General features: G+C 36.9%; 1 protein-coding gene across 1 annotated transcript in view; it reads left to right on the forward strand.

The window, feature by feature from the left end:
* Positions 1 to 21,408, forward strand: part of LOC131929270 (uncharacterized) — a 75,043-nt gene extending 53,635 nt beyond the window's left edge. The window contains exon 9 of the mRNA XM_059285345.1: positions 21,249 to 21,408. Coding sequence (XP_059141328.1) covers positions 21,249 to 21,408 — 160 coding nt within the window. The remainder of the gene's footprint in view (positions 1 to 21,248) is intronic.
* The last annotated feature ends 2,694 nt before the right edge of the window (positions 21,409 to 24,102 follow it).

The raw sequence follows: 24,102 nt of genomic DNA on the forward strand, positions 1-24,102 counted from the left end.
ACCATTCGTATATTGACAGTTTCCTAGCTATCTTCTATATATCTATATATATAATTCTCTTCTGTGAGCCGTTAGAAAACAAGCCGCAAGCGCCTCCTTGCAGTCCCCTCTCTTTCTCTCTATCACTATCGCTACCACCCCCACCCCACCCCCACATTGTCTGGTGAGCTGTGGTCACACTAAATGTTTACAAAGCTAAATGCTTACAAATCGTAGAGCCGGGTTTTTATTAGGGGCAGATAATTTAAACTTACAGGAGGTAACTAAGAAATAACTAAGAGGAGGCTGCTTTCACGGGGGGGGGGGGGGATGTAGGGTCGGGGTTAGGGGAAAGGGGGGGGGGGGGGGGTTAGTGTTTTAAAGCACATATTTTCAGTGGCAGCATTGGTACTGCCGAATCCACAAATTATGAATTACTGAAAAGTAGAGAATAAAACAACTAAATAGCGGCGTATGATACGCTGCGGGTCAGCTCGTATATACATAATTCTCTTCTGGGAGACGCTAGAAAACAAGCTGTACGCGCTCCCTACCATCCCCACCCCTACATGGTCTTAGTGAGCTGTGGTTCACGCTATGTTTACCTTCGTGGAGTCGGGTTTATTGACGGCTATTAGGGGCAGATAATTTAGTTTGAAACGATTTTAAACGTTGGGGGGGGGGGGAGGAAGGGGGGGGGAGGGGGTTATGGTCCTTAACGAGCTACTTATAGTGTTTTAAAGAAATATTTTCAGTGTCAGCGTTGGTACTGTCGAATTCACAAATGATGAATTACTGAAAAGTAGAAAAAACAACAACTAAATAGCGGCGTATGTTATGGCGCGGGCCGGCTCGTATATATAATGCTCTTCTGGGAGACGTTAGAAAACAAGCTGCAAGCGCGCCTTGCAGTCCCCTCTCTTCCTCTCTATCATTATCACTACCACCCCCACATGGTCTGATGAGCTGTGGTTCACGCTAAATGTTTACAAATGTTAGGGTAGGGGTTGGGGGAAAGGGGGGGGGGGGGTTAGTGTTTTAAAGCAAATATTTTTAGTGGCAGCATTGGTACTGTCGAATTCACAAATTATGAATTACTGAAAAGTAGAAAATAAAACAACTAAATAGCGGCGTATGATACGCCGCGGGTCGGCTCGTAGGATATAAAACAACTAAATAGCGGCGTATGATACGCCGCGGGTCGGCTCGTAGGATATAAAACAACTAAATAGCGGCGTATGATACGCCGCGGGTCGGCTCGTAGGATATAAAACAACTAAATAGCGGCGTATGATACGCCGCGGGTCGGCTCGTATTATTTAGTTAAATAAGTGGTATCCGAACTTGGAGGCGGGCTCGTCGATATAGGCGTCGCCTGCTGCTAAGCAAGGCGAGAAACGGACTGATTTACAAAATGTAAACCAATTTTTTTTTTAAATGTAAGCAATATACACATTCCAAAAGTGTTTGCATCACACTAGCCTGTTTTTTTTTTAATTATTTTAACCTTTTTCTATTAAACCTTGATAAGGATAAAGAAAATATTGCTGAATTGTAGGGATGGATTTAACTAGCAAACTTTTGAGTTAAATACTTTGTGTTAAATGTTAAGTGACTTCCCATTTATTATTTCATTTAGAAAAGGGCGATAAACTTTAACTATTTTCAAAATTTGTCAAAACTGCAAAGAAATTCAATGGTAAAAAAACCAAAAACCGCCGATCACTGTTCATTATTTTGTGCAATATGAATACTATAATCTTAATAGAAGATTTTGTCTATTCTTAAATATCTTACAATTTTAGAATTGTATTTTGACTGTAGTCTAAAATAAAAAGCACTAGACTAATCAAATAAAAAATGCATATACAAATAGACTTAAATTATAATTTATGATGATTTCGATGGTGTATCTAGCGTAAAAAATGTACTATCGTCTAGAGCAGGGGTCGGCAACCTGCGGCTCGCGAGCCGCATGCGGCTCTTTGGATGTCAATGTGCGGCTCTCGAGTTCCTCACACAAATATTAAGTTATTTTATTTTTAAAACAAATAAAAATATTATACTGTAAAGAAAACAACTTTAAATGGGATAAAAACACTCATCAGAGAACAATGAGAGTAGGTGAGGTAGAAAGTATATGGACAGCTTATAGCCGCTTGGGCACCAGCCCCACAACCGTGCTGTAGCCAGCCTTGTGACCACAGTTCCATGCTTGAAACTGCCGACTTTTTCAAATATCGTTCAATAGTGAATGTTATTTTATTCAGACTGCATTTCTCTTTCTGTCAGTATGCATTAATTAGACCTGAATGACTTTTTAGTTTTTAGTTTCCTACGGTTGAGCCGAGTACTGTACGGTGGGGAACGCGTAGAGTGGAAGGTAAGTCAGTTGTGAACTGAAGGACAGAAGTGACCTATACGATGATCAAACCAATGTCCAAGCCAGTTAGTCGGAGTTGGCCGTGTTGAGGCTTGCCTAGCTAATGGGAGACACTTCCTGAGCCGGTGATGTCCGTTTGGAAAGGCAAAAAATGTATTAGTTTCTAAAGTGGATTGGGAAAGGCCTATAGTTATATTATTTGATTACTAATTTTATCAGAGCTAGCTAAAATACTTTAATATGTTTTGTGCGAAACATTAGTATGTTTTTATATGAATAAATATTATTTTAAATATAGCTATTTATTTAAAAAAAAAAACATTTATTCACCTAATCCTAATTAAATGCCATAATATCTAAATAAAAATGATAGTGGCTCTTTAAAAACTGGAAAATTTCGTAAATTGTAACTTTTGGCTCTTTCGTCTCAAAAGGTTGCCGACCCCTGGTCTAGAGTCTAGACAATGTATTATTCTCAAAATGGTTGGTGATTCTGTTCCTGATTCCGAGTTAAATACTAAAGGATGGCAGAAGCACTTCAATACACACATTGAGAGGGAGTTTAAATTGGGTAACAGCAACATATGAGTCATTATTTGGAGGCTTTGTGCTGTGCAAGTTACTGAAGGAAAAAACCTCAAATAGCAGATTACTTGTTTTGTCATTTCTGGACAGCAAACTCTAGTGTTTTAGCAGCAGTGAGCAAAGTAATTTTATATGAGCATTAAAAGAATGGTAATACAGATTTGAAATTAAAATAAATATGTCATGTATTATAATAGTACCAATAAGTACACAGCATTGTTTCTTTCAGACTTTTTTTCCGGGTGGCGGGGAGGAGGCACTTTAGATTTTCGGGGTTGGAAAAATTTTCCGAAGGGGCGAAGCGGCGGGCACTGGTTAAAGAATATATTTTCTACATGAATTCTATTTCGTTCTGGGTGGCAGTAGACGTTCTTCCGGGGGGGGGGGGGGGGGTGAGGGGCGGCCACCCCGAACAGATCCCTGAAAGAAACTCTGATACACACGAAGATGGCCGCTGTAGCTCACTCCGCTCATCTGCATAACTCAATATAAATTGTGTATTGCTTGCCTAAATAATTTGTCATCAAATTAAAGTAATGCCTGGAATGGCGTTATGGAGACGCCATTTTGTTTTAAAGATTTCCTCATCGACACACATTTTGGAAACTGCTACATCAGAGGCGTAGCGGTGTGGGGGGGGGACATATGTCCCCGGGTGCCGACCTTAGGGGGGGGGCGCCAAATTGAAAGTTTGAGGGGGGTGCAAATGAAAAGTTTGAGATGGGGTGCAAATCGAAAGTTTGTCCCCGGGCGCCGGGAAGGGTCGCTATGCCTCTGTGCTACATCGAGTATTAAACCTTTAAGTAGATTCTAAAACGACTAAAAGTTGTATATTCTTATGAGGCTTTAGATCAAAACATTGTTTTTAGCAAATTTCGTTAAGTTTTCTTCTCGCTGTTAAGATACAATAGGTATTTCATCGCCATTAAAGTCTGTATGAAAAGACTAACTTTAGTCACTTGCAATGAACGTCATTTTCAACTCGCTTAATTTCTATCCATTATCATCAGTCACAAAAAAAAAACTTAACATTTTTTGCTTTCTGTGTGGTCTGAACCTGATTTGTGAATGACAGGCAACTTGCTGGCAGAGTCGGTAGTGAGATAGACTCTAACAGACACGTGATAGCTTACCTCACCGTCTGAGTCAGGCTGAATCTTCCCACGTCAGAAAATCAGATTTCAAAATCAGTTACACCAACGGCATTTAGGTGCACCGATGGAAGACAACTCCGCCGGAAATAGATAAAGGGAGATAACTCTTCGACAAAATTTAAAAGAAAAATACGGTGAAATAAAAAGGGAAAGGGAACTATAGAATAAGGTAGAGATTCGGAATAAACGAGAAGCCGGGAGCGCATGTGTTTTACCTGATAGCATTTGATGATAAAAAAAAATTCCGAAACAAATATGTTGTTATTTTTTAGAAGGAAAATTTATTTCTGGAATCTATAGGTCTGTTGTTCTTCTTCAATTCACTATAATAACAACAAACAATATCGAAAACTATTTCATTATTATGGCTTGTATTTAAAGGTAACGCTGGTTATAAGAGAAGCTAACCTACATCACGATAGTTAATTGATGTAAAGGTAGATGTAAACAGGTAATACTGCAGGTGTTTGGACTTTGTCATGTGATGTAAAGTGACCAATAGGAGGTGTCGATGTAATCAGTGTAGCAAATACAGACCGTGTGAGTTATGGTGTTTTAGGCAAAATGTGTGTCGTGTTTGGTGGGGGCGGTATAGCACACGGTACAAGGGATTTTATTCAAATGTATGTAGCATGTTTCTATCCCCCCCATTGTCTTCACACCGTCGGGAAGCCGAAAGTCCTCTATTAACGAGCTGCACCTAACCCCCCCCCCACCCTCTCCTCCCCCACTTTCAGATGTTCTACCATAGTTGAATGTGTCCAATATCTGATGTAGTCTTCCCATCTTTACTATAGGGCTGGTAAATAGGTCACCAACCAGTTATATGACTCATGCAGGTTTTATTGAGCCGTAGTACTAGTTGGTGACCTACTTACCAGGCCTATAGTCCGCCTCCTTTACTTCTTACTTCACTGTATGACAGTCTCTGTATGACCAGATGACCTTGTAGCTTGACCGTAACATCTGCGCACTGGTTTTTTAACGATTGTTATCTGGTCTCCATGGTGAATAATAGACCCTTGTATCCTGTCACGCGAGGCATCATGGGAGATGCGATCTTTATGAGATTCCTTGAAGACCTCTATACATCTCATATCCATGGTTTGAGTTACACCTCCATGTTGTTTAGCCATATATGCACTTGGTATTTTAGTCAAATGTGTGCTAGAGCTATGTAAACGATGTAAGGTTGTATAATAAAATATTGTGCACTTGATATATAGCATTAAGACGGCACGGTGGTCTTCTGTCATTGTAGTGTGTTAAGTTGGTGTCAAATGGCCTTAATTTTCTTTATTTCTTATTTTTAAATTTCTATCAACCTTTAAGGGTGTATGAGTAATCTGAGATAATTTTATTTTAACGTAATTGTTATAAATCTTAAGGAATGGTGCCAGTGAGTCTGTAAGAAAAAAAACGTCTCTTAAATGATGTGATAAGACGTGATTGTATTAAATACCAGTTACTACAGTACGCAGGTGTTGGAAACTGTGTCCTGTTTAAAGATAAGAGTCCGGCACACATTTTTACTTTCTCGTATATACGAAGTATGGAGAAAGTCTTGTAATCGTGCAAAAAAAAAATCGAGATTTTTTACAAATCTTGACGTTTTACACCTCACTGATACGGAAAAACATAATTTTGCAATCTTGTCCGTATGTGTGTGTCTGTGTGTGTCTGTGTGTAAACACGATAACTTGAGTACCGTTACAGCTAGGTTGATGAAATTTCATATATAAGTATTTTATCAAAATCGAAGATCCGCATCAAATTTTGAGCGATTTCCGATAACCGGAAGTGGTACTTTTTCTACTTTGAATTTTTCAAAAGCCTATAACTTGAGTACTATTTCAGATAGATAAATGAAATTTGATATGTAAGTAAAAGATATAATTCTCTACCTATTGTGAATTTTTGAATAATTTCCGTCGACCGGAAGTACTAATTTATGCTAATTCCGATTTCTCAAAAAACGCATGTAAATTTATAAAGTACTAATAATATTGCGCACTATTATGCACATCTTTATTTGGCGTTCACTTGGTGTGCAATTCTTTTTCTACGAGATTATATTCTATTTTAAAGAGTTTGAGCATTTAAAATGGATTAAAAATCATGTCTATATCCCGAGTTGCCATCCCCCGTAGTGTTATATTAGAATATTCGAGAAAGTTTAGGGGAGATTACTTCCCGGTTTTTATTTTCAACAAACATGTACAACATTAAAAAAAAAACTACTGTTTAAAATGAGAAGGTGTTGTATTTTGTCGGCGTTTGTAACGTCATGTCGACATTTTAATGGGTAAACAGCTGTAGAGATATTTGAGTGCGATAGTTAGGGGTATGTTGATACAGCAATTTTAGTCACCGCGTCCTATTCCATCTCTTCATTACTTTTTACTATTGTGTGTACGGGGAAGCAACTACGGTTGTTTTAACTACTGTTTGTTTAATCACGATCATGGTACTAAAAGAGTTAATAGACGCGTTCATCTCTAAATGAAGATGTCGCTGGATTGTATCCGGGGTTAAAGTTCACGGAACCCCGATTTCCTGTGAGTTGTTTTAGACTGAGTATAGGTGTACACTATCTTCGGGAGCTACCTGGTTAGATCGGTACCTTGTCTTTAATTCAAGTTCAAGGCTGTGGAGATATAGAATCGGATCCTGTGTAGTTTTACCTACATTACCTTATTATCTTTGACTTCTTATGGATTTCAATTAACTCTATGTGCATGTTCATCTTTTCCCATTTGTGCTTAAGACCTATTGCACAGGGGAAGTAGAGTTCATCTGTTTAATTGACCTCGGCATACAAGGGTATGATCAGTACTATGCCCTACCGCCTTAGTTTCCCTAATGTGAGCTAGGTACCCATCAGAGCTGGGTGTACTCAGTGACGTTCGACTGACTTGAACCTGGATGTTCATATTACACGCAATTAATCTTTTAAAGTTCTGAGTACAAGCTGTGCCCACTTAGGATGTCACAGTTCGTTACAAGTATTCAAGTTAACATTTTTAAATAAATTAAAAAATACGAAAAAAATACTGTAAAAAAATAGCTTCTATTTTGCATCGGTAGACAATGGATGCACACAGCAAACTGAAATCTAAGGGTCGCGTAACAGGGCAGTAAATAAATAGATCATTGGTTGCCCATGCATTGTGACCCCACTCTCGACCTTGGCCGGTTTAGTCCAAAGCAATAAAATCAATTTAAGACCTCATTAATGTAACAAATTGCTCGCCCCAGCTATTAAACTTAACAATTGATTGCTCGGCATAGACAAATCATTAAATGGCAAGAAAGAAAAAAAAATTATGACAGAATTAATTGACCAGAAATTCATTGCTCAACTCGTGTGGTAATTTTTTTTTTAAACAGCTGCTTCTGCTATACTTAACATGATTCATTAAGCTGATTAGTGAAGGATAAAATGACTAACAAGCGATGAACTCAAGCTCAAAAATGTCTTAAAAAATAAAATGACCTCGAGTTTTTACTTTCATCCTAGGTTGTTTTTTTTTTTTGAAATGCTGGCTTGCATAATTTGTTCCGTTTCAAAGCGTCGTTAAAGTTTTGAAACATTTTAAGGAGATATTTTTGCCTGAAAGATAATATGGACGAGGCTACGTGCAGGATGTAGCAGTGGCTGCCACTGGTAGCCCGGGGGCAGGTTAGGCAGCCTGCACGTGCGGTCTAGTTCAGAGGATGTACTCACGATGGAGTTTAATGAACCGTGGATGTCTGTCATACCAATGACGTAGACGCGCGTGATGAGTTACATACTTTTTTGGTGTAGAGATTATAAGGGAGTTATACTATCGTTTTAGTTAGGGTTTTTGTTAAAGTTATTGAGTTTATTTTGTATATTTGTTTATTGATACACTTGGTAATAATGAGACGGCTCGACAGGATGATAGAAATAGAAAGTATATGTATATTGTATTATTTTTTTTTTATGAAGACAATCTTTGTTTTAAATTCTTATATAGGTCTGCATAATTCTTGTATCCACGAAAAGAAAAGCAATTGCAAGCATATAATTTTTCTTGTTTTTTTTTTCTTTTCTTCTTATTTGTTAAAATAATACGATTAATGCCTTTTACCATTACCTACACACACAAAAAAATATTCCCAAGCAGTCTAACCGGTTATTTTAGTACTTGAAGATTACAATCCATTTTTTTCCTTTAGATGAAGCTACATATTTTTTTCTTTCAAAATAGCAATCTAGATTGCTTTACAAAATTAATGTATCTATCTCACTTCTCCTTTGGGTATGGGGGGTGGGGGTGGACTATTTCCATGCGGGTAAATTTAACTACCAATTAGCCAGAATTTCAAGCTCCAAGAGATTTCTGTGTAGAGGGGGGTGAATTCTGAGTTATTTAAAAACAAGAACGCAAGTCTGGACATGATTTAAAAGGACATTTCTCGAGGTTTTTATAAGGCGTCTATTTTTGACGGGCTGGAGGAAATAAAATTAGCTCATTTTTTTCACTATGGAAACAACTCTCATAATGAAACGCCAATTATTTCCACATTTTGTTTGGATTAAGTTAATTAAACGTGTTTTAATTTTGATAAACAGATTAAAAAACTCTATTTTAGAATTGCTGGGGTGATTTGCATGTAGTTTTAGCATTCACAGCTCTCTACACATTTTAATTACGTTAAGTCTGATGTAACCATAAAGGCGCCAATTACCCTAACCTTAACATTTTTCTTCGGGGTCATCCATTTTTGACGTCCACAATTTTTTTGGATTTTGGACCCCCCCCCCCCCCCCCCCCCCCGTCCACCAAAATCCACTTTTTTTCCTTATAAAAGTCCATATGCGACCACAAAAGTCAGTTTTTTTCGGACCCCCCCCCCCCCCCCCCCCCGCGTGTGGACGTCATAAATGGATGACCCCTTCTGAAGCGCAGCACTCTACGCTAACTATTAACATAATATTCTAACATTCTTATGCATTCCTAACCCTATCACTTAACCTAGACCAACTTAATCGTTATATTTGCTTAATAATTTATCGTAACCTTAACACACTCCCCTAACCCTTGCACCTTTACACCTTTGCAGAGGCGGAGCGACCCCTCCCGGCGCCCGGGAATAAACTTTCAATTTGGCACCCCCCCCCCCCATATATTTTTTTATATTTATAATTCAAAACTGCAGCTAAAATGAGCTTTTAATTTTTTTTTCAACCCATTTTGGCGCTTTTAGGGTCGGCGCCCGGGGACATATCTACCCCCTGTCGCTACGCCTCTGCACCTTTGTGAGTTGCCCCACCACGCTATACTTTTTCAACGCTTAACCCAATCCTTGCAACACTTGCCCAAACTTCGCACGTTTCCCTTACACTTGTCCTAACAATTACACTTTTTTTTTCTCCCCTTACTATTACTCACAATAAATCCGTAAATAGCCCCCTTTACCTCCCAGCAGTGGAAAATCAAACCTAGTAAACAATATAACAACATTAATTAAACCATATCTAAACTACCTCGTTTATCTAACTTTGCAAAGCTTTCTCATACAGTTCTCTATCTAATCCTTCACATACATCAGCCTACAGCAAACATAACACAGCATTATGTAATTCAGTTTTGCAGCAAGCAAAAAAATACCCACTTTGATGTAGGTGATTTTAAACGCGTTAACTGGCAGCTGGTTCTAGGGTTAACCGTGCTGATGTAGTGGGGGGGGGGGGGGGGGGAACTGGCCAGATAATCGTGAGGTGTAAACAAAAAAAACTTAGCCTGAGTAAGATGTTTCGGTGAAGGTAATTTAAAAACTACAACCCGAAATGTGAGAAACAAAACCTGTATTTGAAGAAACAATTTGGGATTCTATTTCTGAGTTTCGATGTTCCATATGTTTTTTACAAGCGTGTGAATTTTCGTCTGGTGAAAGGAAAGGGGGCTGATTTTTTTTTTAAAATATATGCTGGCTCGCGTATGAAAATTGTTTTAACCTGTTGATGAAATAGTCAACTCTCTCTTTTTTTTACGTTTAGGTAAACTAAATTTAAGAACAATCTACAACAGATATAGACTGACGTACGGGTTTAGATTACAGGTGTTTTGTTTTGGTGATTGGTTGGCCGTTTGTCTTTTTTCGTTGTTTATTTTTTCGTTTTTTTTTTTTTTGGGGGGGGGGGGGGGTCTTTCTTTTAGTCAAAAGTAAAGTACAAAGTAATCATAACATTCCACCTGGGTTAACCGTAATTTTTGTCAACGGGTTCAACCACCTTACTCGTAAAATTAAGATCGTGTGTTGTGTTTGTTTTTTCGCGTGTGATGTATAACGTCAAATATTGCAAGGGCTCCTTGGCCTTTATATATTTAAGAGCCCCAACTAGTTGAATATTTAAAGGACGGCGATCGATTTACAAATTTTGTCACTTCTCTGGTGTCCACAATAGGCTTTATGTAAAGTGTTTTTTTTTTCAAACTTGTCACAGTGTACTTGCGTTTTTGTGCTGTCGCTTGTAGTTGTTGATCTAATTCGATAGTCAAAATTAAATAGATAACACGGTTTATATCACACAGCATCAATTCTAAGGGGAAAACAACTAGCGCTACATATAGCGAGCAAAAGTAAAAATTTAAATAGGTGATGGCCCTTTTTGTACAAGACGAATACTAGATGTGTAAAGGGTGTGGTGGATTTTGTAAATGTGAGGGTGTGAAAATGTATTGATGTGTGGTGGGTTTGGTTTATGGGAAAGTTTGTGTTAGAGTTTGATGATGCACGGTTTTTTGTTGAGTGTGTGGTTTATATGAGAGTTTCTGTTAGAGTGTTTGATGATGCACTGTTTTTGTGGAGTGTAGGGTATGTTTTGTGTCAGGTTTTAGGCCGGATAATGTGTGCGGATGTTTACCTGAAGTGTTTTTGCCCTGGTGTGTCTGATGAAGTGTGTGAACGTGTCAAGTCGAGTGTGTGTTTCAAGTGTGTTTACACGAGTGTGTGTGTGTTTGTGTTTATTTAAGCTTGTCTGTCTGACAGATAACGTAAGTCGAATTGTTTTTGTGAGTTAAAGTGTGTGTGTTTGTGCATATCAACGTCTATATTTCTATTTGCGTGCGCGTGTGTTTGTGTGTGCGAGCGTCTGTGTTTCTATTCTCACGTGCGGGTGTTTGTGTGTGCGAGCGTCTGTGTTTCTATTTCCACGTGTGTGTGTGTGTGTGTGCGAGCGTCTTTGTTTTTATTCCCACGCCTATGTGTGTTTGCCTACCGTGTGTACGAGAGTAACTCGAATCTCGGCTAAACTTTTTACCTGTCTTTCAGCGGTCTGCCCCACCTTTTGTAGTCTGTTTTTTTTTTACCTTCGCTCCCCTGTCTCAGATGTACATCTCTCACCTGACGCTGCCCAGGCTCTTGTGTTTGGTTTTAATTCTAATTAGATTTATTCCATTGTTTCCCTTGTTATTCGAGAAAACGTTTTTTTTTTCTCAAATTTTACAAGGCAAACCTGATTTTTTTTTTTTAAATAACAAAGCTGTGTTTTGTTTAACTGGTGAAAAATAAGGAGAAAGGGATTGGATATCTGTTGGAATTTTAAGGTTTGTTTTTAGAAGAATCGTGCGAGCTGTTAAACATCAGCGTAAAAAATCATGCAAGTTTGGATCGTGTCTAGGGTGTTAAAATTAAAAAACTTTGCTGTGAAAAATATAAAACATGAAAAGTACTAAATAACTTGTTGACATCTGGCTGTATTCAGGTGAAGTAGAGGCGTTCTGTTTCTCTTCTTCATCATAATGACGTCAGCGTCGACGTGAAGAGACAGATCACATCCACACACACCCTCAAACAAACAAACACACTCCCATTGACTCAAATTAAAAATAAACGCATACGATTCCTGAGCGGCAATTTCAAGTTGCGAAAAGGTATTTATTAAAATTTGAATTTGCCCATTTAATAAGCCGTAAGGGTTCGAACCCTGAGAAACAACAACCTCGACAACCCTGTCACCTGTTAAAACAAGACCACTAATACCTGTTGCTTTACTCTTTTACCTGTTATCTGCTTAGGACCTTCTTACATATCACATAAGCCCTTCCTACATATACAAATCCACATATCCCAGCCAATTTTACATATCCACAAATCCAAACCAATCTGACATATCCACATATCCAAGCTTCACACCAAGCTCGCATATCCGACAAGTAACACTTTCTTTATCAGAATATCATTATCACCTGTATATTTATCACCTGTCTATTTTTATCATCTGTTACCTTTTATCCCCGTCTAGTCTATTATATCACCTTTCTCTTCTCATGTATCTCCTGCCCAACACCCATACATGTACTATTCCTTGTATTTTAATATAGTCAACGAACTTTCACGCAAATAACCCTTCATATCGCATACAATATTCTCCTATTTATCATCGTATTACATATAATAAAAGCCTTTGAACTACCACCTACCCAAGCTTCATTACTACCAACTAGGCCTAAGCCTTTTAGTTTTCATCTACCCAAGCATCGCTTTCCTTCGACCAGTCAACCTTCAACAAATTTTCTTTCACTGAAACTCAAAACGACTGACCTGTTCTCATATCATGACTCGCCATTTTTTCTTCTATTTTCAGCCCTCTCTATGTAAACAATGTCCCGTTACCTGCCCTCCCCCACAGCTGGCCACTCGGCCATTTTCAGAAGGAACGCCGTCAAAAACATCATCATTAAAAAAACTGGCCAGGTCATAGAGATCTACTATTGACGGGAGTCACGTGGGGTTTGCTGCCCACAACAAAACCGGTGCTGATTAAATCTTAATTTTTATAAAACGTGAAATTTTATTTTTCACAGACATCTCGTTTTTTAATGCGCTGTTAGTTGTTGTTGGGTACATTTACGACTTCGAAGAGACGTAGTGTTTGTGTAGTTTATGTAAACCTTTACTCTAGACTTAACGTTCGTTTACGACGCTATCCATAACACTAACCCTGACCCTAATAGCTTTACCGGCAGACAAAATAAAACCCGAATTCAATTCTAGATTTTTCTGTTGAAGATTTTTCTGAATACTTTTTATTCTCTCAAGATTTTAAAAATCTAGTTTATTGTTCAGGAGAGCCACTTCTAGTTTTTTATTTATTTAAAAGAAAATTTTCTTTGAGAGTTCTTAAAAAAACCTTGTGGTTTATAAAAAAAGCTTTGACTAATAATATTTCTTTTTTTTTTAATTGTTTTTTTTCTCCCGATGTCTCAACGTACTTTAAATAAAATATCACTTCGATGATTTATAAATTAAATTCCGAAATTTTTCAACAACGAAACAAAAAATCCCTTTGTTAGGGCATAAGCTTTCAGTTTGAAAAATGATGTTTTCAATTAACTGCCACAGTTAACTAAAACTACAAAAAAAGTAATTAATTTTCCGCGGGAAGATTCAGTCTTTCAGAAGATAAAAATCATCTTCACATAAAAGACGCGTCTCAGCGGCGCTAGGTAACGCTTTGATGTATAACAAGTTACCCGGATGAAAAAGGGTGAACTCTTTTATTCATCGAGATAGAAATGTTTACCTAAAAGTGAAATTGATCAAATTTTGAAAAAAGGAAGTTAAAAAATTGCGAGGGGTCTTTAATCGCATACTTGACCGTCGTTTCTTTGAAGAATTCAATTTTTTTGTTGTTTCATATTTCTTCTCAGACCTGATAGCTTTATTTTAAATTTAAGTGGGATCAATTTTGTTTTGGTATTGTTTTAGTCATTGTTTTATTCACAAATTTAAAGTTCAAGTGTAAAAACGGTTTAAAACTACAAAATATAATTCTTATTTTACGTATTACGAGGTTTTAATATGTCTTTGTCAATTTATAGCAATCTTATAATTTATGTAAATGATTTTATTTTATTTTAAAGTTCTTTTCTGAATCTTTATTAAATTACAAAATGGTCAGTTTTTATTTATTTATTTTAAGAAAGTTTTTTTGATAAACAGTAGGAGTTAACCGACGCGTGCATCAATTAAATAATTTGTTTTAAAACAATAATGATCACGTTATTTGAACACAAGTGGGTTTTATTTAGTTTAGTAAAGTATAAGATTCTTCTTTAGCTCTAGCGACCCATTGGGCAGATGAAGTAATGTACATATGTTTCTTGAGCTTGGCATTTGAAAGGGATGATTTGGTCAATGGAACATTATAAGCCTTTTACTTAACATGGTCGGTAGAGTTCTAGACTGCTAACCCGACAATCTCAAGTTTGAATCCGGGTTCAAGTCAGAAGAACGTCCATGAGTCCACCCAGCTCTGATGGATATTTACTCATGTTAGGGACAGTAAAGAACGCAGGGCAAATGACACCTTCCCTTCATATGCGGAGGTCAAGAAACAGATGAACTCTACTTCATCTGCCCAATGGATCACAAGGTCTAACGAGGACTCTTTACTTAACATGGTATAGTGAGCGGGAAAGCGCGGGATTGCTAACACGAAAGTCTCGTCTGGAGACCGTTGGACATCTCAGACTCGAATTAGCCAAATAAAGAGGCCGGGCATAGAACTTATCACACTATTTTTTTTTATGCCGTGGTCAAGGGCAGTGTTTCTTTCAGACATTTTTCTTCCGTGGTGGGCGGTGCACTTAAATTTCTCATGGGAGGGGGCGGACACTAGTTTAAGTATATAATTTTATATACATTTTTTTTTAAATTTCGCTCTAGAAGCGGATATTCCCCCCCCCCTTCCGAAAAGATGTATGAAAGAAACACTGCTCACGGAAACAGGTTGACTCTACTTCACCTGTTCTGATGACCGTAAGATCAGAAAAAAAGTATATTTACTTTACTTAACACGTGCGAACATTTATTTATTTTTAAACTCAGTGCTCGCCAAGCAAATTTATTTTAAATTATCGAATTACCAAAAGTATCGAGTTTACTTCCAATCGCCTGAAATCTATCTAGCATAGCCACCAACTTCCGGTTTAACATCTCCATGCGCAATTCAGTACATTACAGCTCTATTCCCTTTATCTTCCTCCTCCCCCTGTACAAAGGACAAACACTCACTTAACCCTCCCAACCCCATCTGCTATTCCCCGGGGGTTGATCGCACACCGTTTAACCGAACTCGTTTCTCACCCGGGCACCGCCCTCCAATCACCTGCAACGTGGCAGACGATAAAGTGCGCGCGCAGATCGCTAGGTGGATTTTTTTTTAAATTCATTTCAATTTTGAAATTGCATTAAATTTATTTTTTAAGAAAAGATTTGAAAATAAAACGTAAATAATATTTCCAGTTGCGTATCATTCGGCCAAAATTGAAAATGTTACCTGCGACTGGACACTCCCTTGAAAAATCACAGTCGAAAGTACGTGTGCTAAAAAAAGCTATCAGCCTTAGGGATATTGACCCTAACTGACTGAACGAAAGAAGTTTGCACGAAGCAAAATTTCGTGAAAACAAACCAACTGTGAGACATTTCCCCGAAAGCCATGCATACCTTTGAACGATTGCTTAAAATAAAAATTGTCCGAAAAACAATTGTGCCTTTCCAACTCCTATTGTCCAAAGGATCCAACTGCCCAAAAGCTGATTTTACACTGCATGATGAACTATACAGTGAATGTTTACTTGAGAACATACAGTCAGAATAAATAAATAAGCATATGAAATTTTTAAATTTATAACGATAGCTTAAACGCAACAGCTAAAGTTTTAGTTTTACGTTTTCTTCGGACGCAGTATTAATTAAAGCGAATTAAAAAAAAAAAACAACTAAATATATTATAATTTTTATTTCTGACAACTTCCTGTTCTCATATAAGGTATTTCAATATAATTGGCAACTTTTATATTCAATTGTATTTAGTATTTGTTATGATAGTTTATTTTGACTAAAACAACTTATTATTTACTTCGAGCGCTACTTTGCTCTTCATACAGCTTCATCCTCTAGAGTCCTTAAAAAATGTTAGTCTAGCATCGATGACTAAATTAGACAGCCGGAAGGAAGGATTATTACAAAAAATGCATTTCTCGTGATTTTTACGGTAGTAATTGCTTAAAAAAATAAACGCTAGTTCCTCCGGGCGATAGAAACCAGTTTTTATGAGGCGGATGAGATTTTTTTGAAAGCAAAATTCGCTGGTCGGTGAAATCGACGGGGGCTGATGTTAAAAAATGTCGTGTCAGGATGTTTTAGTAGTTGGTAGTCATCACACAGGCATGTAGAGCCGGGCAACATATTCTTATCTCAATCAAAGTCAATCACATGTAATCAACCACATTAAATCAACCAGTCAGTCAGTCACATTCAGTCAATCATATTAAGACAACCACTTTTAGTCAACAAAATTAAATGAGTCAACAACATTTTAGTCAACTACATTATACCAACCACTATCAGGAAACCTCATTTCACCAACCACTTTCAGGTAACAACACTTAGTGAACCAAATCTTGGCAGTCACATCAACCACATCTAGACAGTCACATTAAGCACATTCAGTCAACCACATTTGGTCAACCACATATAACCAACCCTATTCCAATCCCAGCAATCGTCAACAGATAGTCCGAGCCATTACAACCTTCACAAAATTCAACTCGTATAACCACTACTTCCGATACAGTCCGAGTACTACATACCGCAAACAGTAGTGTGTATATATATATATATATAAAATTATATATATATATATATATATATATATATATATATATATATATATATATATATATATATAAAATTATATATATAAATATAAATATAATTATATATATATAATTATATATATATATATATATATATATATATATATATATATATATATATATATATATATATATATATATATATATATATATATGTGTGTGTGTGTGTGTGTGTGTGTGTGTGTGTGTTTATATAATGAGCGACGTTTTAATTTAATATGAAGACATTAAAACTTTCTAGCGGACATAAATTAAGTCTAAAATGTTTAATAGTGGATTTTTATCTGGAACGAAAAATTCTAATTACCTTAAAATTTAATTAGTAGACTAATTAACTCCTACGTATTTTTTGTTTTGTTTGTGAAGCACTTCTGATTGAACGTGACACGATTTAAATTTTTGTGTGGTAAAAAGAATTTAAAGGAATTCAGGGGCGTAGCTGGGGAGAAAGGAGGTTGGGGTAACATTTCTAAAATTAATTATTTTAACTCGAAAGTTTATTAAAAAATGAAGACCTCAATGCTTAAAGTACTTAAGTCGAAAAATAAAAAAAATATATATATATTAAGATAACAGGTCTCGAATTCGAACTGGTTTCAAAACATACCGTTTTATCTTATATGGTTGTTTTAAAGAGGGACGTATACAATACTTCAGCAATATTATGAAAACATCAGTTGAAGTCATTCTAGCAGAGACACGGCATAACTTGGTTTGATTTTCACAAACATGTGACCAATAAAGTACTTTTTGCATAGGCTCTTTAATTTAAAAAATAATTCTTAGTGTTTTAGTTTTTTTAATAAAAGGATGTTATCTCAATAATAATGACAATCAACTATAAAAGAAAAAGAATTTTGGTTTTCTATTTTAGTGCATTTACAAACTTATTTATTAAAAGCTTTTTTTATTCAAATATTATCCTGATGTTTTTTTTATACGGAGATCTAAAGTTCGAATCTGTTGTACTATTAAAATATATCGCTGTGTTTTTCTCAAATTACGATCGTGTTAACGGAGAGAGTTGGATCGTTTAAAAAACCAGAACTCGGCCATTGCGTGTCGAGCGACCATAAAACTGTGAGGTCACATCTCCCCGGACCTGTGGCCGCTGACCACAACAACTAGCCACGAGTTCTCTCCCCTGACCCACAACTCAGAGTTAGTAAACAAATCCTTGTAAGTTTCCATTATTTCACGTTCCGCCTTTCTCCACCCCACACAGCCTAAACTCCTCCACCCCCTCCCCCTCTCCCACACCCCACACACACCTAGTCACACTGAACCCTCATTCTCTCCTCCACTCTCTCCCCAACCCTCTCCCCCACACACACCCCACACACACCCAACCACACCCGTAGTCTCTGAACCCTCATTCTCTCCTCTACCACCTCCCCCACACCCCCCACCCCCACACACCCAAACAAATACCTAGTCGTTGAACCCTCATTCTCTCCCCACCCCACATATTCACCACCCTCACCTTTTATTTTATATTTGTTTACCACCCAGCGTACACCCCTCCCCCCACAGGCCTCCATTTTGACAGTTACAAATCCCCCTGTACATCTGCCGGAGACAGTTATAATCGTAAAATTAAGACTTAAGGTTCGGAGTCCCAGACCGGCTCGTCTGTTATTTGTGTACGTTACACGGCAACAGAAATCCCATCGAAACTTTTATTTCTCCCCCCCCCCCCCCCTCTCCTGCCGTAAAATACACAACAACATGTTTTCATTCAGTACATTTCCGTTAGCCGTACCGCCGTATTCTGTTGTAAATATCGTCGATAAAAAAAAACTGTAACCCTTTACCTAGCTATACAATTAGCTTCAATTCCACTCTTTGCATTAGTTAAACTCTAACGTAAACTCTAGACCTATCCGAATAATAAATCTAAAATTTTAAACCTAAGTTAATTAAACCTTTAAAAAATAAGGGGCGATAAGTATCGTTGAAGACGATATTTGTTATTCGAATTCAACGTGCAAATATAAAATAAAAATATTGTGCACTTTGTTGGGAAAATTCGTATTCAGTGTTTTTTTTTTACTTTCTCTCCTAAAGTTTTGAATTTAAGTTCCTTCTTACAAACCGTAGGAGCCAGTCTGTTAATTGTAACTATTAATTCTTTTAAAAAAGGACTGGACAGTGTTTAACATTGCTGCTCTACACTATAAAGATTTATTTTCATTCGTAAAGGAATTCATACTTTTTAAAGATTTAATTTCTTAACGAAGGGATTGGATACTTTAAAGATTAACTTCTAAAGGATTGGATAGTGTAAAAATTATTTGTTCTTCGTAAAGGATTTGCGGGCAGTTCTTCTAACTAAAAAAAAGTGCTAGATCAACATTGACTGCTGAAGGCACATGCAAGCAACTATATTCTATCGGACAAATCCGCCAACTGTATAGTTTATCCCATCTAACGTTAATCCTCTCACACTGGATTTACCGATGGATAATTCGGACGGCGAGGGCAAAGGTCGGAAGCTGAGTCTGAAGATTCGACGCTCGATAAGCTCTAAGGGCAGCACCAAGTCTAAGAAAAAAGAGGGCCGGAGTCAGTCACTGGATGACGCTTCTAGCGAGCCGGTAAGATGAGTCACGTTGCACGCTCTGGCCCACACTAACTTGATCGACCTCGTGTGCTTCTGGATTAACCCTAACCCTAATCTTTAACCATACAATGTGCTATATTGTTAGATTACTTAACTGTTAAGATATACCAAGAGACAGATATGCTGAATGCAAAGCTCTTGTAAAGCGTATCGCTACCAGTGAAATCGTCTGGGTTCAGTTAATGTTTTTGGCTTATTTTAGTTTACATCATGGTTATTATACTGTTAGATATTTCGGACGTCCAGATCTAGGGCTGGTAAGTAGGTCACAAACCAGTTCTACGGCTCAATAAAACCTGCATGAGCCATAGAACTGATGGGTGACCTACTTACCAGCCCTATTGCCATGCCCTACTTCATTTGTTTTCGTTCTAATCCTAATAACTGAATGTGAACATTTTGTATATTTGATTAAACGCATTTGATATACATTATGTTTTCGTTTGTGACACTCTATATACAAGTGGTTTCTTTTATTTAAAAAAAAACATAGAACAGCGCCATAAATAAGAGTAGTAATAGCGTTCACGTTTCTTAAACTTTGATACAGAAACAACTCATTAGATGTCTAACATTCAAAATAAAGGAGCGTACAGTACTTTTTAGACCTCCTGATACATGTTTCAGATGAAGTAGAGTTAACTCTTGTTCTAACTTTGGTTTTATGGTGTTATAGTGACATGTGTTATGACTGAGTTTTCAAGAGAATGGGGATTAGTTTCTTTTTTTTTTAGTTTAAATTTGATTCCTTAGTGTTAAACCACATTGAGAAAGGAAAGTTTAGTTTTATAAAACCAAGTTGTAAACATTTAGTGTATGACAAGTTAAGATTTGGGTTGCTGGTAGTTTTTTTGTTTCAGTACCTGGTTTGAAAAAACTCAAGACTCTAATTTATGCTGTATACACAATTGTAAAGACACTGTATTAAATACGAAATATTCAACATTTCTAATTTCTAGAGTCAGTTCTTCGTCCAAATGGCGATGATGATTGATTTTATTGGTTTGTACATATACTGACTCTCTGCTATCGCTATGTTTGTGAAAACAATCGTGTATGTATTGAAGTAATTATTCGTAGCATGGGAAACTAATAAGATGAAACGATTTACATTCATGCCCAATAAGATAGTGATATTCCTACAGTAAAATTCTACACCTTGAACATTTTTCCCATTATTGAATGTATTTTTTTTCAAATGGTGGTTAAACGCGAATCAATACATTGACCTTATACAAAGCTGATATATTTATCTTAAAAGCCAGGGCGGCACCTAGCCGGGACTGCTAGTATATATATATATATATATATATATATATATATATATATATATATATATATATATATATATATATATATATATATATACATATATATATACATATATATATATATACATATATATATATATACATATATATATATATACATATATATATATATACATATATATATATATACATATATATATATATACATATATATACTTATACATATTATATACATATACATATATATATATATATATATATATATATATATATATATATATATATATATATATATATATATATATATATATATATATATATATATATATAATATATATATATATATATATATATATATATATATATATATATATATAATACATATGGATTTGCATATTATTAATTATTATTGCATTTTAAAACTGAAATAAGTTATTATTTTGATATGTTATCTTAATCTTGCATATAACATTAACTGCATAAACCAATGTTGTGACTGTCTGCATGTTTACTAACCTACGTTCCCCTCCCCCCTGTCCATCTGCCCCCACCCAGGAACCTGGCCCGGCACCAGTACACCACCGTGTACGAGGCACAGCTAGAGATGTGCCGGAAGCGTAACGAGATACGTCTGGCTAATCTTCTGCTGGCGGCGGTCAAGGCGCAGGTAGGTTCAAACACACCTGGTCAGTTTGGGTCCTTAGGTGAACGCTAGCAAGAAGTATCTAATATATTTTTTTTATTATCGGTACATAGACCATCACACAAACAATACACATAGCTTGGCGGTGAATGCGCAGGTAGGTTCAATACACCTGGTCAGTTTGGGTACTTAGGTGAACGCTAGCTAAAGTATCCAATATATTTTTATTATCGGTACATAGACCATCACACAAACAATACACATAACTTGGCGGTAAATGCGCAGGTAGGTTCAATACACCTGGTCAATTTGGGTACTTTGGTGAACGCTAACAAGAAGTTTCCAATATATTGTTTTTTATTATCGTTACATAAACCATCACACCAACAATACACATTATAACTTGGCGGTAAATGCGCAGGTAGGTTATAACACCTGGTCAGTTTGGGTATTTAGGTGAACGCTAGCTAAAGTATCCAATATATTTTTATTATCGGTACATAAACCATCACACCAACAATACACATTATAACACTAGCAAGAAGTGTCCCATATATTTTATTATCGGTATCGTCGCAAAAACAATACAAGTATCGAAGTTATCTTATTTTTTGTTTCGATGCACTACGACCCAAACACTAGTCGTGATCCTAATCTTGGCTCCAACCATATATCTATCCCTAATATTAATCATAGCCATACATTGCATAAAATTATCAGGCTATACCAGAAAAAACCCTCGATCGGATGCTGAGTTGGCATGCCTACATTTCATTTTATATATATATATTTATATATATATATATATATATATATATATATATATATATATATATATATATATATATATATATATATATATATATATATATATATATATATATATATATATGTGTGTGTGTGTGTGTGTGTGTGTTTGTGGCTCCATTTCGCATTTAAAGACAATGGATGCGATCAGAGAGGTAAAATCCCCAGTGGACCTAATATAGTGCCTTAGAAATGCCTTAGATGAAGAAACCATTGTTTGCCTATGCCTGTAATTCCTCTCTAAACCTTGGCCAGCGTGGTTTGGTATTAACACCGCTTGTAGAAGCTACCGAAAGGAAAACCAAAGTTGTTAATTCTATCGCCAAAGGGGCTGCACTCTTTTCATTCCGGAGTTTTCTAGACGGGTTGCGGTACTTAGAAATCGAGATTCACCTACTCAGGAAAAACATACATACAGAGATTTTATTGAATGTAATAAAATATATCTAGCTCGACAAAAATTTCACCCAAAGTCTTTTATTTTATTTTTTTATGCAGACAATAACTAGATGAGATTTTTTTTTTTTTTTAATGCCCAGGGGCGTCAAGCCATTTGCTCTTGGCTGGCTATTAAACTATAAATAAACTATAAATAAACTAAGCTGACACCTGGCTTTTTACCACTTCGCTTGCTCCCGACGGAGATAAAAACTGAATAGAAATAGTTTTGATAAAATCTGATCACCTCACTGCACTAGTCAAGGTTGAGGAGGGTTTGGGGACTGACAGGGTGGTTAGGGGTGGGGTCTTACAGGGTCGTGAGGTGCGGGGACCTGCAGGGTCGCACAATTGTTAAAACTGATCAGGTCTGTCGGGATTTTGTGGGGGGGGGGGGGGGGGTCGAGACTGCCCGGATCGTGTTGGGATCAAGATTGCTAGAAACTGCAGCAGGGGTCAAAACTGTTGTGGTCGTGCAGGGGTCAAAACCGCCAGTTTAATGCAAGGATCAAGACAGAACTTGTCGTGTTCAATTCTGCCGTAATATTACTATTATTAGCTCTTAAATTCATGTCGGCGATCTTTGTTAAGGATACTAGTACTGTATAGTGTGCGTCAAGCCTACCCGTAACGTAGGACATAGAGTACATCAAATCAAGCTGTAACGTAAGATACTAGAACGGTAAGGCGTGCGTCGAAGTTAGCAATAACGTAAGATTCTAGAACTGTTTAGTGTTCATCAAACGTTAATGTAACGTATGATACTACAGTATAACTGAAGTGCACATTAAACCTAACTGTAGCGTAAGATACTTTCACGGTGTAATGTACGTCAAACATAACTATAACCTGTTTTTGTAGATCACAAAATGCAGGCACGCGAAAAAAAAGGTTACCCTAGGTGAGAGTTTATTAGGAGACCTGAGTCAGTGCACGCGCGCATCTGTGTTTATGTTGAGCGTGAGTGCTGTTGTCCTGAAATAGTTTTTTTTTAAAACGGAAGTCTGTGTTGACAGGTATCAAAACCCTGCGGCAGGTTCACCTGGGTGAGTCTGCCTGTCTGCCACTTGGGTGGATTTACCTGTGATTTACCTGTGATTTACCTGTGATTGTTTGGTTATGATGTGGACGTAGATAGTCGTTTATGGCTAATTTTAGGTTATGATGTGATGGCATATAGACTTCCGTGGTTGATTTTACGTTGTGATGTCCATAGTTGATGTTACTTTTGATGTCAATGTATTTGGACTTATATAGGCCTAATTGACGGCAAGCTATTTTTATCCCACCCTCTTCTTCGCACATGATTATAAAAAGACAGACTTCCTCTCGTCTTAGGATAAATTAACAAAAGCATCCCCCCAACCCTAACACACGCTTAAAATAATCCTAAGGGAAAATATACACAAAATACGCTTCTTCAAATTTCTACCTACACCACAACCAACAGAGGAGTAGCAAGGGAGGGCGGGTGGAGCGGCAATGCCGGTCACTGGCCCAAAAGGGGGGGGGGGGGGCGCC

The sequence above is a fragment of the Physella acuta genome, unplaced genomic scaffold (assembly GCF_028476545.2).
Source record: "Physella acuta isolate Inbredline_101_S28 unplaced genomic scaffold, ASM2847654v3 ptg001601l, whole genome shotgun sequence".
Taxonomy (NCBI): Eukaryota; Metazoa; Mollusca; class Gastropoda; family Physidae; genus Physella; species Physella acuta.